The following is a 17,048-nucleotide window of genomic DNA, read 5'->3' on the forward strand; positions in this document are numbered from 1 at the left end:
AGCTCTTTGTTTGTTGGCAAGGTTAGGCTCACTCATACACACACAAACAATGCTTTTAACATAGTGTTTTCAGCTTACATATTTAACACACATGATTACATTTTGCATGTTAATTTATAAAGTAATTATTATTCCATATGTCCACCCCTGGGATTTGAATTGACCTCTTACTTCACAGCATTCCAATCTTTCTGCTACGCCACCATGTGACCGAAAATAACTTCTGGACATCAGAACAGTGATTACTCACCTCGAACTGGATGAAGATTTTTACTTTAACGAGTCAGATGCGAAGGATATACTGCTTTCTCGGAAACGGGCCCAAATCCCCGTCATTGGGGGTGGCAGGTAGCCTAGTGGTTAGTCACTACCATCCGTTCCATTGGTCAACGTGCAATCATTGGAAAATAAAATGGATGATATACAATCAAGACTATCCTACCAACGGGACATTAAAAACTGTAATATCTTATGTTTCACCGAGCCATGGCTGAACGAAGACATGGATAATATAGAGCTGGTGGGATTTTCCATGCATCGGCAGGACAGAGAAGCTACGTCTGGTAAGACGAGGGGGGGGGGTGTGTCTATTTGTCAATAACAGCTGGTGCTCGATGTTTAATATTAAAGAAGTCTCAAGATATTGTTCGCTTCAGGTAGAGTATCTTATGGGAAGCTGTAGACCACACTATCTACCAAGAGAATTTGCATCTATATTATTTGTAGCCATCTATTTACCACCACAAACCTATGCTGGCACTAAGATCGCACTCAACGAGCTGTATAAGGCCATAAGCATACAAGAAAATGCTCATCCAGAAGCGGTGCTCTAAGTGCCCGGGGACTTTAATGCAGGCAAACTTAAATCCGTTGTACCTAATTTCTACCAGCATGTCCCATGTGCAACCAGAGTAAAAAAAACTCTAGACAACCTTTACTCCACACACAGAGAATCATTCAAAGCTCTCCCTCGCCCTCCATTTGACAAATCTGACCATAATTCTATCCTCCTGATTCCTGATTACAAGCAAAAACTAAAGCAGTACCAGTGACTCACTCGCTCAATACGGAAGTGGTCAGATGATGCGGATGCTACGCTACAGGATTGTTTTGCTAGCAAAGACTGGAATATGTTCCAGGATTCATCCAATGGCATTGAGGAGTATACCACCTTAGTCATCAGCTTCATCAAAAAGTGCATTGATGTCGTCCCCACAGGGACCATAAATACATATCCCAACCAGAAGCCATGGATACCAGGCAACATCCGCATCGAGCTGAATGCTAGAACTGCCGCTTTCAAGGAGTGGGACACTAATCCGGAGCCTTATAAGAAATTCCGCTACCCCCTCAGATGAACCATCAAACAGGCAAAGCGTGAATACAGGATTAAGATTGAATCCTACTACACCGGCTCTGATGCTCGTCGGATGTCGCAGGTCTTGAAAACCATTGCGGATTACAAAAGGAAACCCAGCCGCAAACTGCCCAGTGACACGAGCTACCAGTCGAGCTAAATGCCTTTTATGCTCGCTTCGAGACAAGCAACACTGAAGCATGCATGAGAGCACCAGCTGTTCCGGACGACTGTGTGATAACGCTCTCGGTAGTCGATGTGAGCAAGACCTTTAAAACCAAACAACATTCACAAAGCCGCAGAGCCAAACGGATTACCAGGACGTGTACTCAAAGCATGCGCAGACCAACTGGCAAGTGTCTTCACTGACATTTTAAACTCTCTCTGACCGAGTCTGTAATACCTACATGTTTCAAGCAGACCACCATAGTCCCTGTGCCCAAGGAAGCGAAGGTAACCTGCCTAAATGCTTACTGCCCCATAGCAATCACGTCGGTAGCCATGAAGTACATTGAAAGGCTGGTCATGGCTCACATCAACAGCATCATCCCGGATACCCTAGACCCACTCCAATTCGCATACCATCCCAACAGATCCACAGATGATGCAATCTTAATTGCACTCCACACTGCCCTTTCCCACCTGGACAAAAGGAACACCTATGCGAGAATACTGTTCATTGACTACAGCTCAGCGTTCAACACCATAGTGTCACAAAGCTCATCACTAAGCTAAAGACCCTGGGACTAAACACCTCCCTCTGCAACTGGTCCCTGAACTTCCTGACTGGACTCCACAGGTGGTAAGGATAGGTAACAACACGTCTGCCACGCTGATCCTCAACACTGGAGCCCCTCAAGGGTGCATGCTCAGTCCCCTCCTGTACTCCCTTTTCACCCTCGACTGCATGGCAAAACATGACTCTAACAACATAATTACGTTTGCTGATGACACAACAGTGGTAGGCCTGATTACCGACAACATTGAGACAGCCTATAGGGAGGAGGTCAGAGGCCTGGCAGTGTGGTGCTAGGACAACAACCTCTCCCTCAATGTGAGCAACACAAAGGAGCTGATCGTGGACCACAGGAAAAGGCGGGTCTAACAGACCCCCATTGACATCGATGGGGCTGTAGTGGAGCGGGTCGAGAGTTTCAAGTTCCTTGATGTCCACATCACCAACGAACTATCATGGTCCAAACACACCAAGACAGTCGTGAAGAGGGCATGACAACACCTTTTCCCCCTCAGGAGACCGAAAAGATTTGGCGTGGGTCCTCAGATCCTCAAACAGTTCTACAGCTGCACCATTGAGAGTATCCTGAATGGTTGCATCACCACCTGGTATGGTAACTGCTCAGCATCTGACCATATGGCTCTACAGAGGGTAGTGCGTACGGCCCAGTACATCACTGCGGCCAAGCTTCCTGCCATCCAGGACCTATATACTAGGCAGTGTCAGAGGAAGTACAAAATATCTCGACTAACCTGTTCCCCCGCACATTGACTCGGTACCGGCACCCCCTGTACATAGCGTCTTCATTTTTTTGTGTTCATTTTTTATAATTTTTTACTTTCGTTTATTTGGTAAATATATTCTTAACTCTTTTTTGAACTGCATTGTTGGTTAAGGGCTTGTATGTAAGCATTTCACGGTAAGGTCTACTATTCGGCGCATGTGACAAAAACATTTTTGGTTTGATTTTATTAAAACATTTTGTCAGTTATCAGTTCATCAGACTAGTCCCTCATCAATGAGTATGGTTACATGCACACAATAATGTGATTATTGTAGATAGTCTGATTAATATAATAGTTCAATTAAAATGTTTACATGCTTTGCAAGAAGAGTGATTCCCTAGTAATACTGTTTACGTGGACACATCTGAAATCAGGCTACATGATGGCAGAAAATAAAATAGCCAATCAAAATAAACGTTCTACCACTTGGCCGGTGCTAGCACATGCACAGATGAAGTACACCGCTGGAACACCAATTAAGGTGTTTACATGTCCTAATAATTAAAAAGATTGCTCAGAAAACCAGGTGTTTTAATCGGCATATGCTTACTTCCATTTTGACCGTGCACCGATTAAGATAAGCAGAGTAAGGTAGTTCCTTTATTTCTTTAGGGATATGAATACCATGTATGTCCACTTCATCATCAGACCATTTTATTGGTTAACTACACGGTAATGTAAGTGTTGTATTTTTTTGCAACTTAATATGTAATATGGTATACTTATCATAGTTGGGTTGTAATCCAGAGAGGTTAGAAACATGATCTAAATCCTCTATGAGGCTGTGCAGGGATCCAGATTGCAGATTTAAGAGGAAACTTAATTACATCGTTAGCATAAAATGACACCTTTGTTTTTAAGCCCTGGATTTCTAGCCCTTCTATATTATTGTTGGATCGGATTTTAATAGCTAACATTTTGATGGCCACAATAAATAGATATGCAGAGAGTGTACAACCTTGTTTTACTCCTTTTGACAGTTTAATACTTTCTGAGAAATAGCCATTATTTACTATTTTACACCTGGAGTTCTATACATAACTTTAACCTATTGTATAAGAGATTCACCAAAATTAAAATAGTCCAAGCATTTACTGTATATATCAATTCTAGTCATACTTTATCAAAATTACTTTATCATACCTTTTCAAAATCTTCCATGAATACCATATCTGGTTTCGTAGATTTTGTATAGTGTTCTATTGTTTTAAGTACTTGTCTTATTTATCTCCAATGTATCGTTCATTTAAAAAAACATGTCTAATCAGGATGAATAATATTCAACAACACCTTTGCTAGGATTTTTGCATCACAGCACTCAAGTGTAAGGGGCCTCCAGTTTTTTAGATAGACTGCATCTTTATACTTACTACCTGGTTTCTTTTTCAGTCATAGTGAAATCAGACCTTCTCAAATCAAATCAAAGAAGGATTACTTAATCCTATCCCAGGTATTCCTTAAAGAGGTGGGGTTTCAGGTGTCTCTGGAAGGTGGTGATTGACTCCGCTGTCCTGGCGTCGTGAGGGAGCTTGTTCCACCATTGGGGTGCCAGAGCAGCGAACAGTTTTGACTGGGCTGAGTGGGAACTGTGCTTCTGCAGCATAAATACTGGAGGCTGAGACAGGAGGGGTCAGGAGACACTGTGGCCCCATCCGCCGGTACCCCCGGACAGGGCCAAACAGGCAGGATATAGCCCCACCCACTTTGCCAAAGCACAGCCCCCACACCACTAGAGGGATATCTTCAACCACCAACTTACCATCCTGAGACAAGGCCGAGTATAGCCCACAAAGATCTCCGCCACGGCACAACCCAAGGGGGGGCGCTCACCCACTCAACTGACACTCCCCTCCTAGGGACGGCATGGAAGAGCACCAGTAAGCCAGTGACTCAGCCCCTATAATAGGGTTAGAGGCAGAGATTCCCAGTGGAGAGAGGGGAACCGGCCAGGCAGAGACAGCAAGGGCAGTTCGTTGCTCCAGTGCCTTTCCGTTCACCTTCACACTCCTGGGCCAGACTACACTCAATCATAGGACCTACTGAAGAGATGAGTCTTCAATAAAGACTTAAAGGTTGAGCCCGAGTCGGCGTCTCTCACATGGGTAGGCAGACCATTCCATAAAAATGGAGCTCTATAGGAGAAAGCCCTGCCTCCAGCTGTTGGCTTAGAAATTCTAGGGACAATAAGGAGGCCTGCATCTTGTGACCGTAGCGTACGTATGTACGGCAGGACCAAATCGGAAAGATAGGTAGGAGCAAGCCCATGTAATGCTTTGTAGGTTAGCAGTAGAACCATGAAATCAGCCCTTGCCTTAACAGGATGCCAGTGTAAAGAGGCTAGCACTGGAGTAATATGATCAAATGTTTTGGTTCTAGTCAAGATTCTAGTAGCCGTGTTTAGCACCAACTGAAGTTTATTTAGTGCTTTATCCAGGTAGCCGGAAAGTAGAGCATTGCAGTAGTCTAACCTAGAAGTGACAAAAGCATGGATAAATTTTTCTGCATCATTTTTGGACAGAAAGTTTCAGATTTTTGAAATGTTAAGTAGATGGAAAAAAGCTGTCCTTGAAACAGTCTTGATATGTTCGTCAAAAGAGAGATCAGGGTCCAGAGTAACGCCGATGTCCTTCACAGTTTTATTTGAGACGACTGTACAACCATCAAGATTAATTGTCAGATTTAACAGAAGATCTCTTTGTTTCTTGGGACCTAGAACAAACATCTCTGTTTTGTCTGAGTTTAAAAGTAGAACATTTGCAGCCATCCACTTCCTTATGTCTGAAACACAGGCTTCCAGCAAGGGCAATTTTGGGGCTTTACCATGTTTCATCGAAATGTACAGCTGTGTGTCATCCGCATATCAGTGAAAGTTAACATTATGTTTCTGAATAACATCACCAAGAGGTAAAGTATATAGTGAAAACAATAGTGGTCCCAAAACGGAACCTTGCTGAGTACCTGATAGTTGACAATTTTTATAGGAGTGGTTAAAACATGCTAATAATGTATCATTGAGTAGACTATAAAAGGTTTAATATACTTCAACTGGTATGCCATCCAGCCCTCAAGAACTTCCTCCTCTACAATTTGTCCCTTACACAAGTCTTCCTGTACAGCTGATAATTTTACACTATTATTCATTTTTTTCCCCTAATAGATAACTTCAGTTGGTGGAAATCACCCTCCCCCTCTCACTCATCCTCTCTCCCCTCATCCTCTCTTCCCCCTAACCCCCCCCCCCCCCCCTCCCCATCATCCTCCCTCAGTGAGCTGAAGCAGGAGCTGGACGAGGAGGGTAGTCGCTGCTCCCTGCTCTCTCGGCAGCATCGCTTCAACGAGCGCTGCTGCATCCGCTGCTGCTCTCCCTTCACCTTCCTGGTCAACCCCAAGCGCACGTGTCTGGACTGCAAGTACAACGTCTGCAAGACCTGCCGCTCCTACAGCAAGAAGGACAAAGCCTGGGTTTGCTCGGCGTGTCAGAAGGGCAGGTCAGTGGGGATGGAGGAATGTGTGATTCTGTGTACAGGTATAAGCGGGGATGGAGGGGTGGAAGGAGGTGTAGTAGGATGGTAGATTGGAGATGGAAGAGAAGACTGTCAGAGAACTATCCATGTGTGTGGGTGTGTCTACGTGTTTGGGTGTGTCAATGTGTGTGGGTGTGTCTATGTGTGTGGGTGTGTCTATGTGTGTGTGCATTTTGTATACCGTATAGCTAGCCTATTTGCCAATGGTGAATGACAGTGACAGTCTTCATCCGCTGTGTGAGCTTGTGTTGAGCCTTCGACCTCAGTGACTAACATGTATTTAGTACTAATGTCAGGTAGCCACACTGTCATAAACACATGGATATCTCCACAGTCTCCTCTCTCAGACGTCACTGTTTGTGACACCTGTGTGGCTCAGTTGGTAGAGCACGGTGTTTGCAACGCCAGGGTTGTGGGTTAGTTTCCCACGGGAGACCAGTACAGAGAAAAAAATAATGTATGAAAGTCGCTCTGGATAAGAGCGTCTGCTAAATGACTAAAATGTAAAATGTCTAGAATGTACACCGCCTGTGTCAGCTTAGTTTATATTCACTATGGCACATACTGTACATGCACACACACTGTCGCACCTCAACACGGCAACCACCACTCACACATTTACTAAGTTTATCGCCCGTGTAGGCCTAGAGGCACACGCTTTAGGTAACACTGATCTTTGGTAAAGGTTTTAAAGCCACACTTCTCCCCATTGATTTGATCTTTCATTCTGTTCAAGACATGTTGTGGTCATGCAGCACTATGTGGTCATGTAGCACTATGTGTAAGCTATTATGTGCATATTAATGTTAACCAGTTAATGGAGCTTACCCTGGGTTGTCCAGTAATGGTTAGGTTAAATCACATCAGTCCACAGGGACCACAACCTCTGTGTTGTGTTGAAACACTCATTAACCTCATTTATTATTCATGATCTCATGCTGCTTTGCATACAGTAAATATCTTAAGACAAGCTCATCTAGATATTGTAAATACTAAGCCAATGGTTGGTCTCTTTTGTAATATTATAGCTTATGATATAGGCCCGTATTCACACTGTGTATCAGACACTCATAGATACCTTCAGAAAATATTCATACCCCTTGATTTATTCCACATTTTGTTGTGTTACAGCCTGAATTCAAAATTGATTAAATATATTTTTTTTACCCATCACACACCATATACCCCATAATAACAAAGTGAAAAAATGTTTTTAGTAATTTTAGCAAATTGATTGAAAATAAAATACAGAAATATCTAATTTACATAAGTATTCACATCCCTGAGTCAATACTTTGTAGAAGCACCTTTGGCAGTGAGTCTTTCTGGGTAAGTCTCTAAGAGCTTCCACACCTGGATTTTGCAACATTTGTCCATTATTCTTATCAAAATTCTTCAAGCTTTGTCAAATTAGTTGTTGGTCATTGCTAGACAACCATTTTCAGGTCATGCCATAGATTTTCAAGTAGATTTAAGTAAACACTGTAACTCGGGAACATTCACTGTCTTCTTGATAAGAAATTCAAGTGTACATTTGGTTATTGAAAAGTGAATTAAGGTGAATCTCCCAGTGTCTAGTGGAATGCAGACTGAACCAGATTTTCCTCTAGAATAAAAAAGTGTATTTTTTATCCTGAAAAACTCCCCAGTTCTTAACGATTACAAGCATACACATAACGTGATGCAGCCACGACTAAGTTTGAAAAAATGGAGAGTGGTACTCAGTAATGTGTTGTATTGTATTTGCCCCAAACATAACACTCTGTATTCAAGACAAAAAGGGAACTGCTTTGCCACATTTTTTGCAGTATTACTTTAGTGCCTTGTTGCAAACAGGATGTATGTTTTAGAATATTTTTATTCTGTACAGGCTTCTTTCTTTTCAGTCTGTCATTTAGGTTAGTATTGTGGAGTAACTACAATTATATTGATCCATCTTCAGTTTTCTATCACAGCCATTAAACTCTGTAACTGTTTTAAAGTCACCATTGGCCTCATGGTGAAATCCCTGAACAATTTCCTTCCTCTCCAGCAACAAGGAAGGACGCCTGTATCTTTGTAGTGAGTGGGTGTATTGATACACCATCCAAAGTGTAACTAATAAATTCACCATCCGCAAAGGGATTTTCAATGTCTGCTTCATTTGCGAGGCATTGGAAATCCTGCCTGGTCTTTGTGGTTGAATCTGTGTTTTAAATTCACTGCTCGACTGAGGAACCTTACAAATAATTGTATGTGTGGGGTACAGAGATTAGTTATTATTGGACACAGAGTTTGTCCATGCAACTTATTATGTGACTAGTTAAGCACATTTTTACTCCTGAACATATTTAGTATTGCAACAACAAAGGGGTTGAATGCTTATTCACTCAAGACATTTAACCTTTTAATTTTTAATAAAAAAAATGTACATTTCTAAAAACATGATTCTACATTGACATTATGGGGTATTGTGTGTAGGCCTATGACAAACCATCTCAATTTAATCCATTTTAAATTCAGGCTGTAAAAATACAAAATGTGGAAAAAGTCAAGGGGTGTAAATACCTTCTGAATGTACTGTAAATATCGGGAAAATGTCTCTGCCTTTTAGAGTTGAGGATCTCATCCTCACAATTGGCTACTGCACTCTGAAGATGTCGAACACTTCTGATTCTCTGTGGACCAACTGTATTTAATGCATCAACTGTGGCTGAAGTGGATTGGTGCTCCTCCAGAACTCAACGCCTCTACATATGTACAGTTCTACTTTAATTTGACCAGTTTCTCACAGCAGGAAAATATTACTTCAACAACAGGAAATGTGAATTATCATGTAGATTATAATTCATGGACATTTTTGTAGGGGTTGATAAATGTTTTGACATTTTAAAGTGGAAATTACAAACTTTAGAAGCCTTTTTAAATCTCAAAATACATTACAATTTAAATTTCCTGCTGCACAGGAAAAATATCTGCGACAACAGAGTAATCAAATTAATGCAGGTGCATAATTTTGGCACCCAGAATCAAATCTTGCATGGTCTGGCCAGTAAGTCGATTTTGTCTGTCATGAGAGACTAGCAGCTGCACTACAGGTGGTGCTTTCATGCCTTAGTGAGTCTGTTCAACGAGGCAGGATGTAGAAGATCTGTGTAGGCTATGCTTGTTGCCCTGGTTGACTTGTCCAGCATCTCTCTGGCCTTGTTTATACCTGGCGCTAACATGGGTTCTGTGTCCTGATCTTGTCCACATTCTGATTGTGCCAACATTTTCAGACATGCGTCTACACATGGTACTAAAATGTGTCTCTTATCTGTCCTCTGTGTCCGCATTGTGACCAGATGTCCTGGTCCTACCCTGGCTAAATATGTGGTTGCTTCTCCAATTCTCCAACTCCAATTCGAATGTTAGTCCATTATAGCCTAGTTTGTTAAATAGCCTACATAAACAAAATGCCAAAATGTGAGGCTATCCCATATTTTCTTAATATATTGAACAGTCCACATTGTTCTAAGTAATTGCATGGCTTTAACATGGAAATATATTGTTAAACATAGCATTCGCACTTATGTAGGCCAACTATAAAACGCATCATGAGCCTTGGGCCAAACATTGCCAAAAAGCAAGATAAGTCACCATTGATAAGACCTAAAAAGACAGTGAATAATTCAAATCAAATTCTAATAAAACAAAAAAGCTACTTGTTTTAAATAAGACACAGTATGTCTAAATAGAGTTAGGCTACAGGAACCATAATTGCGCCCCATGGGCATATAATATTAAGACAACATAGATTATGGAGAGTTTTACGCACATCCAACATTTTCACAGGAGCTGGAAAAATATCCAATGTAAAGAGAAAAAGGAAATGTCCACTCACTGTTATTGTGCTCCCAATTGTATATCTATAGCCTACCATCGCTGTTGATATGGCCAATAGTGACTTTGTAAATTAACAGCCTACAAGCGGATTCAGCAGCATGGACAGCAATCGAAATTCCCGCGATTTGACAGTTACGTCCCTCAGAGTAAAGTTGAAGATAATAAACAAAAAACAATATCAGTCTTTTTAGTTAAATAAATGGATGCTCCTAATCAGGGTTCCTATGGTCACTGACACCCTTCATGCAATGGGCATCGCGCAAATGAGTCCAAACGTTTCACAGAATCTGGACAAATATACAGTGTATGCATGTATATATGTCCAATATAAATTAAAAAGGGGAATTTCTGTTGACTGCTTTGCTGTTCGTGATATTTTCATAAAACATTGGGGATGTAGGCTACTGATAAGGCTACTGTGTGAGCCTCCGTTGGCAAAATCAATGCCTTAAACAATTGCGTTACTGCTAAAACCAGCTTTTGGTCGGTCTAGTTGTGCTGACTGAAATTGGCATATTGGCGCATGTTACACCTCAAATATTTCCACCCCTCCAACCTCAGCGCAATGGAGTTGATGTTAGACAGATAAATTACCAACTCTGGTGCAAATGTTGTAAAATAGCGGATTGCTGGCTTTTACAAGAAGAAATTGCCAAAGAGTGTGCGTTTGACACTAGCGCTGCCTTAACGCCAGTCTAATGATGATTTATGGAATTCACTGTCCAGATTCATATACACTTGTAAGATATCCAGAACAAGTGTGTATCTGACTACCTCCGGAGGTAGGCACGAAGATCTGATCTCGATCTGATCACAACCTGTCTTTTGATTATCTACACCTGTTTAAAAATGTGGGCACAATCAGAACAAAGGTCTCATGTTACCAGGTATAAACGGGACTTCTGTAAGTGAGTCAACCCGGGCAACGGTTGGCTGGGAGTAATATGTGAAGTTTGATTGTCTGAGAGTGTACAGGGGAAAGCAGGACATTGGCTGAGAGTGTACAGGGGTACGCCGTTCATTGACTAAGTCTATATGAGGCAGCAGGTGAAGTCTGATTGTGTGAGTGTACAGCGGAAAGCAGCCTATTGGCTGAGAGTGTTCAAGAGACAGTGTGTCATTGGCTGACTGGGTTCAGGAAGCAACAGGTGAAGGGTAGCCTAATTAGCTGAGAGTAGAGGTCTTCACATGTCAAAAAAGTTGGACCTGTTCACAAAGTAGACCTGGGGCTTTCCCAGCCGGACCCGAAATGCATAATTTATTTTTAATTTTTACATAGAGACCCGTTCCGAAAGAACCCGAGGAACACTAGACCCATTCCGTGTAGACCTGTTCAGATCCAGACCCGGTCCGATCCAAATGAGGGAAGCAGCAGAAAAGGCTGTAGTGCATGCACTTTCTCATAGTTACAAATAACAACTCCATTCAGGATATGAAGCAGCAGGCTGTTGGCTCTTGGTCATTGTAGACTATCCTTCTCATTTAACTTTTAACTCCGTCATTTTAATTCCATCTTCCATTGATTAGATATCTCCTAACTTTTGCCCCACAAGGAGGCTCTATGACAGTAGCCTATTGCCGCTTTGTTCACTTATGATTGGCCAACAACAACAACAAGCTACACACTCTTGTGAAAAGCAAAGAGCAGCAGCATAAATGTAACACATTTTCTCTCTCTCTTTACTGCAGCAGTCGGGTTCAGATCTATATGGGTCCTTCCGGACAAGTCATTTCAAATTACACATAAGGAGACCCGTGACAATCATATCAGATCCGACCCAGACCTGTGACATTATTTAGAATTCTGAATCCGGACCCTCTCGGGTATCGGGTACAACTGGATCCGTGAAGACCTCTGGCTGAGAGTATACAGAGAAAAGCAGGCTTTTGGCTGAGAGTGTTCAAGAGACAATACAGTCGTTTGACAGTGCAGCCTACTGCCGACTGACTGATCTACAAAGAACCTTGCATCATAAATAAATACTCATTATTATTTGTATATCTCAGTGTGTCATTGGTTGACAGTGTTCAGGAATTAGCATTCTTAATTCCATTCCTTTACTAGATTTGTGTGTACTTGTCACAGGTATCAAATGGAGTAGACCAAGGCGCAGCGTGTTTAGTGCTCATCTTGAAGTTTAATGAAGAAATAGACCACTTTACAAAAGAAACAAAATGACAGCCAACAGTTCAGTCTGGTTTCCTACCCAATTAGCGGAAAACAACCCTGTGGGAAAAGGCTACCTAAGTATGGTTCCCAATCAGAGACAACGATAGACAGCTGTCCCTGATTGAGAACCATACACGGCCAAAACAAAGAAATACCAAAACATAGAAAAAGGAACATAAAATGCCCTAGTCACACCCTGGCCTAACCAAAATAGAGAATGAAAACCTCTCTATGGCCAGGGCGTGACAGTACCCCCCCCCCAAAGGTGCGGACTCCGGCCGCAAAACCTGAACCTATAGGGGAGGGTCTGGTTGGGCTTTTCTCCATGGTGGCGACTCCGGTGAGGGACGCAGACCCCGCTCCACCTCTGGCACAGCCCACTTCGGTGGCTCCTCTGGAGCGGGGACCCTCGCCACCAACCCCGGACTGGGCACCGACTCTGGCAGCTCCGGACAGGCGGGCGACTCTGGCAGCTACGGACAGGCGGGCGACTCTGGCAGCTCCGGACAGGCGGGCGACTCTGGCAGCTCCGGACAGGCGGGCGACTCTGGCAGCTCCGGACAGGCGGGCGACTCTGGCAGCTCCGGACAGGCGGGCGACTCTGGCAGCTCCGTACTGGAGTCAGGCACAGGACTCACCAGGCTGGGGAGACTTGCAGGAGGCCTGGCTCTGGGAGCAGGCACATGACTCACCAGGCTGGGGAGACATGCAGGAGGCCTGGCTCTGGGCGCAGGCACAGGATTCACCAGGCTGAGGAGACATGCAGGAGGCCTGGCTCTGGGAGCAGGCACAGGACTCACCAGGCTGGGGAGACATGCAGGAGGCCTGGCTCTGGGCACAGGCACAGGATAGACCGGGCTGTGGGGGAGCACTGGAGGAAGAGTGCGAGGAGCAGGCACAGGACGTACTGGGCCATGGAGGCGCAGTGGAGGTCTGGAGCTCGGGGCTGACACACCCCGTCCTGGCTGGATGGTTCTTCTCGCCCAGCACGGGAGGAGCGCAGGTACAGGACGAACTGTGCTGCGCTGGTGAATGGGGGGTACCGTGCATAGAGCAGGCACAGGATAACCTGGGCCGAAGAGGCACACTGGAGACCAGATACGCTGAGCCGGCGCACTTCTTCCTGGCTGACGGCCCACTCTCGCACGGCAACGATGAGGAGCTTGTACCGAGCCTGGCTGTAAGTGCGCATGGATGAAACAGTGTGCATCACCGCATAGCATGGTGCTTGTTCAGTCACTTGCTCCCCACGGTAAGCACGGGGAGTTGGCTCAGGTCTTACAACCGCCTTAGCCAATCTACCCGTGTGCCCCCCCCAAAAAAATATTTTTGCCGCTGCCTCTCGGCCTCCTGTTGCCTTCCTAGCCGTTCCTCCCAGAAACGCCGTTCCTCCTTCGCTGCCTCTATCTCCTCCGGCGGGCGGCAGTACTCTCCCGGCCTTGTCCACGGTCCTGCCCCATCCAGGATCTCCTCCCAGGTCCATGACTCCCTTTTACCACGCTGCTTGGTCCGTTGGTGGTGGGTAGTTCTGTCACACCGGTTGAAAGTAGAGGACCAAGGTGCAGCGTGGTGAGCGTACATATTCCCTTTATTGGAAAGACGCCAAACAAAACAATAAACTCTACCCAACAAACCATGAAGCTAAAGGCTATGTGCCCTAAACAAAGTCAACTTCCCAAAACATAGAAAAAGAAACATAGAATGCCCACCCTAGTCACACCCTGGCCTAACCAAAATAGAGAATAAAAACCTCTCTATGGCCAGGGCGTGACAGTTCTGGGTATATGTTGTGTAATTGTTAGATATTGTTAGATATTACTTGTTACATATTACTGCACTGTCGGGGCTAGAAGCACACGCATTTCACTACATCTGTTAAACTAGTGTATGTGACTAATAATTTGATTTCAGCAGGTCATTGGCAGGTCATTAACTGAGATTTTACAGGCCTTCTGTCTCCTCCTGTACACTCTGGACCAGCTGTTTCTAATGACAGCCCTGTTCTGCCCAGCTGTTCCACTGTAGGATTTAGACCTGTGGACTGTTGACCTACATACGCAGCTAGAATTAAGATGCTTTCCCTGGCAGACAAAGTGTGTGTGTGTGTGTGTGTGTGTGTGTGTGTGTGTGTGTGTGTGTGTGTGTGTGTGTGTGTGTGTGTGTGTGTGTGTGTGTGTGTGTGTGTGTGTGTGTGTGTGTGTGTGTGTGTGTGATCTTGTTCTTCTATCTTCATGGGGACCTGAAATCCCCAAAAGGATAGTAAAACAAAGGAAAATTCTCCCTCCCTAATGGAATAGTCCTAAAAGTTACAACCAAATGGAATAGTCCCTGAATAGAATCTGTGTTAGAAATTCACTGCTCGACTGAGGGACCTTACAGATAATTGTTTGTGTGGTGTAAAGAGATGAGGAAGCCGTTCAAAAATCATGTTAAACATTTTTATTGCACACAGAGTCCATGCAACTTATTATGTGACTTGTTAAGCACATTTATACTCCTGAACTAATTTAGGCTTGCCATAACAAAGGGATTGAAAACGTATTGACTCAAGACATTTCAGCTTTTCATTTATTAGTAAAATATTCTAAATACATAATTCCACTTTGACTTTATGCTGTATTGTCTGTAGGCCAGTGACAAAAAATCTCAATTTAATCCATTTAAAATTCAGGCTGTAACACAACATCAGGAAAAAAATCAAGGGGTGTGAATACTTTCCAAAGCACTGTATATCACCACATCTCATCAGTCCTCCTTTCTCTCTCCTCTCTGTTGTCATTGTGCCAGGCTTCTGAAGACCCAGTCCCTGGAGTGGTATTACAACAATGTAAAGTGTCGCTTCAAGAGGTTTGGTAGTGCCAAGGTGCTAAAGACACTATACAGAAAACACCTGGCGGAGCATGGGACGCTGGGAGAACTCACAGGTACTGGACTGGACAGTTATTTTTTACTGCTGCCACTACATTAACCAAACGTTTGCATCGACCGTAAGAGTGCAGAGACTCTCTGCTTGTGGCAAATCTTCCAGCATCTTAGGGATGGATCAACATTTCCAGAATGGTTACATGGAGGAAAATGGGGAGGGTAATGCTTTTTCAATTTCAGTCAAGGGGAGGTCTAGTAATCTAGTCCAGGGGAGGTCATGTCATTTGTAATTGATAAAATGTCAATATTTCTTAGTGTTTTAGAATTAATTGCTTATTAAGCTATAAATCGATATGTGCCCGATGCCGTCCCTCATCTCTGATTCTCCGCTGGGCGCTTAATATCAAAATGCGCCTATAGGCTATTTAGTGTCGTCTCAAGTCAAAAGATCCATATGGGCTACGAAGTGCATGCTCGGAGAAGCAAATCACAGAGCAAAGTTATATATTTCTAAGATAGCTGCTAGGATGGTGTAAATACGACTGCATTACACACTGCAATGGATATTCCAACCCTGAGCCCCGGTCCTGCTCTGCTCTTGCTGATCAAAAAAAATGTGTGTGCTGCGATCCAATGGCTGTGCTGTGTAGGCCTCCAGTGTCAGTTCAGGAGGAGTGAAAGGCTTCCTCCAAATGTTTTCCTTTAAATTAGGCCTAGTCTAAAAAATATTGCACATGGACTAGCTTATACTTTATGTTCTGTTCAGTTTGAGAAGGAAGAGCGCAAAGATGAGAAGGTTGATAGCTTTCTACTACTATAATCGATTTTATTACAACATTTTTCTTACCCATGATGTATTTATCAGAGTTATTGACCTCTCGTAAGGCAGATTCAAGTAACTTTGTGCTGCTAAAACTTGATGCAGCAGCCACAGCACAATCAATCGGAAACAGACAGCTAATGTTGCTGAAAGTAGGAAAATTTGAGTAGGCAACCGTCTTCATTTGAATTAGACTTTACTAACAACAAGAAGACTTTCTGTTGGAGCCTATTTCTTCCTATTTACGAAATAAGAGGCATGCCTGCCTGTTTTACAGATTAAATTAGGCTGTAGGCTGCTATATCCATAGATTTGTCTGTCAATTCCTCCACCCACCATGCACTCTTTAAATAACCTGCCTCCCTGTCAGTGAAGGGCTGTTACTATCCAGATAAAGGTAAGACCCAGATGCAGACCGTGTCGAAGTAACAATGTTTATTACAGCAACAGGAGCAAAGGTACAGGACAGCAGGCAGGTTCAGGGTCAGGTCAGGTAGAGGTTGGTAATCCAGAGGTGGGGCAAAGGTACTGGACGGCAGGCAGGCTCAGGGTCAGGACAGGCAAGGGTCAAAATCAGGTAAAAGCAGACGCTGATACAAAAACGCTGGTTGACTTGACAAACAAGACGAACTGGCAACAGACAAACAGAGAACACAGGTATAAATGCACAGGGGATAATGGGGAAGATGGGCAACACCTGGAGGGGGGTGGAGACAATCACAAGGACAGGTGAAAAAGATCAGGGTGTGACAGTTACATTAAAACCAAGTCTACCTTTTATTAAACTCTCTAGGGTATGTGGGACGAAATCGTCCCACCTACTCAACAGCCAGTGGAATCCCGTGGCGCGATATTCAAATACCTTAGAAATGCTATTACTTCAATTTCTCAAACATATGACTATTTTACACCATTTTAAAGACAAGA

General features: G+C 43.6%; 1 protein-coding gene across 3 annotated transcripts in view; it reads left to right on the top strand.

Moving 5' to 3' along the window:
• LOC115156781 (rab effector MyRIP) overlaps positions 1–17,048 on the top strand; it is a 55,731-nt gene that overhangs the window by 12,464 nt on the left and 26,219 nt on the right. For all 3 annotated transcript variants that reach the window (XM_029704458.1, XM_029704460.1, XM_029704459.1), the window contains exons 3-4: positions 6,145–6,366; positions 15,224–15,360. In XM_029704458.1, coding sequence (XP_029560318.1) covers positions 6,145–6,366; positions 15,224–15,360 — 359 coding nt within the window. The remainder of the gene's footprint in view (positions 1–6,144; positions 6,367–15,223; positions 15,361–17,048) is intronic.

This window comes from Salmo trutta, chromosome 21 (genome assembly GCF_901001165.1).
Source record: "Salmo trutta chromosome 21, fSalTru1.1, whole genome shotgun sequence".
NCBI classification, from domain to species: Eukaryota; Metazoa; Chordata; class Actinopteri; order Salmoniformes; family Salmonidae; genus Salmo; species Salmo trutta.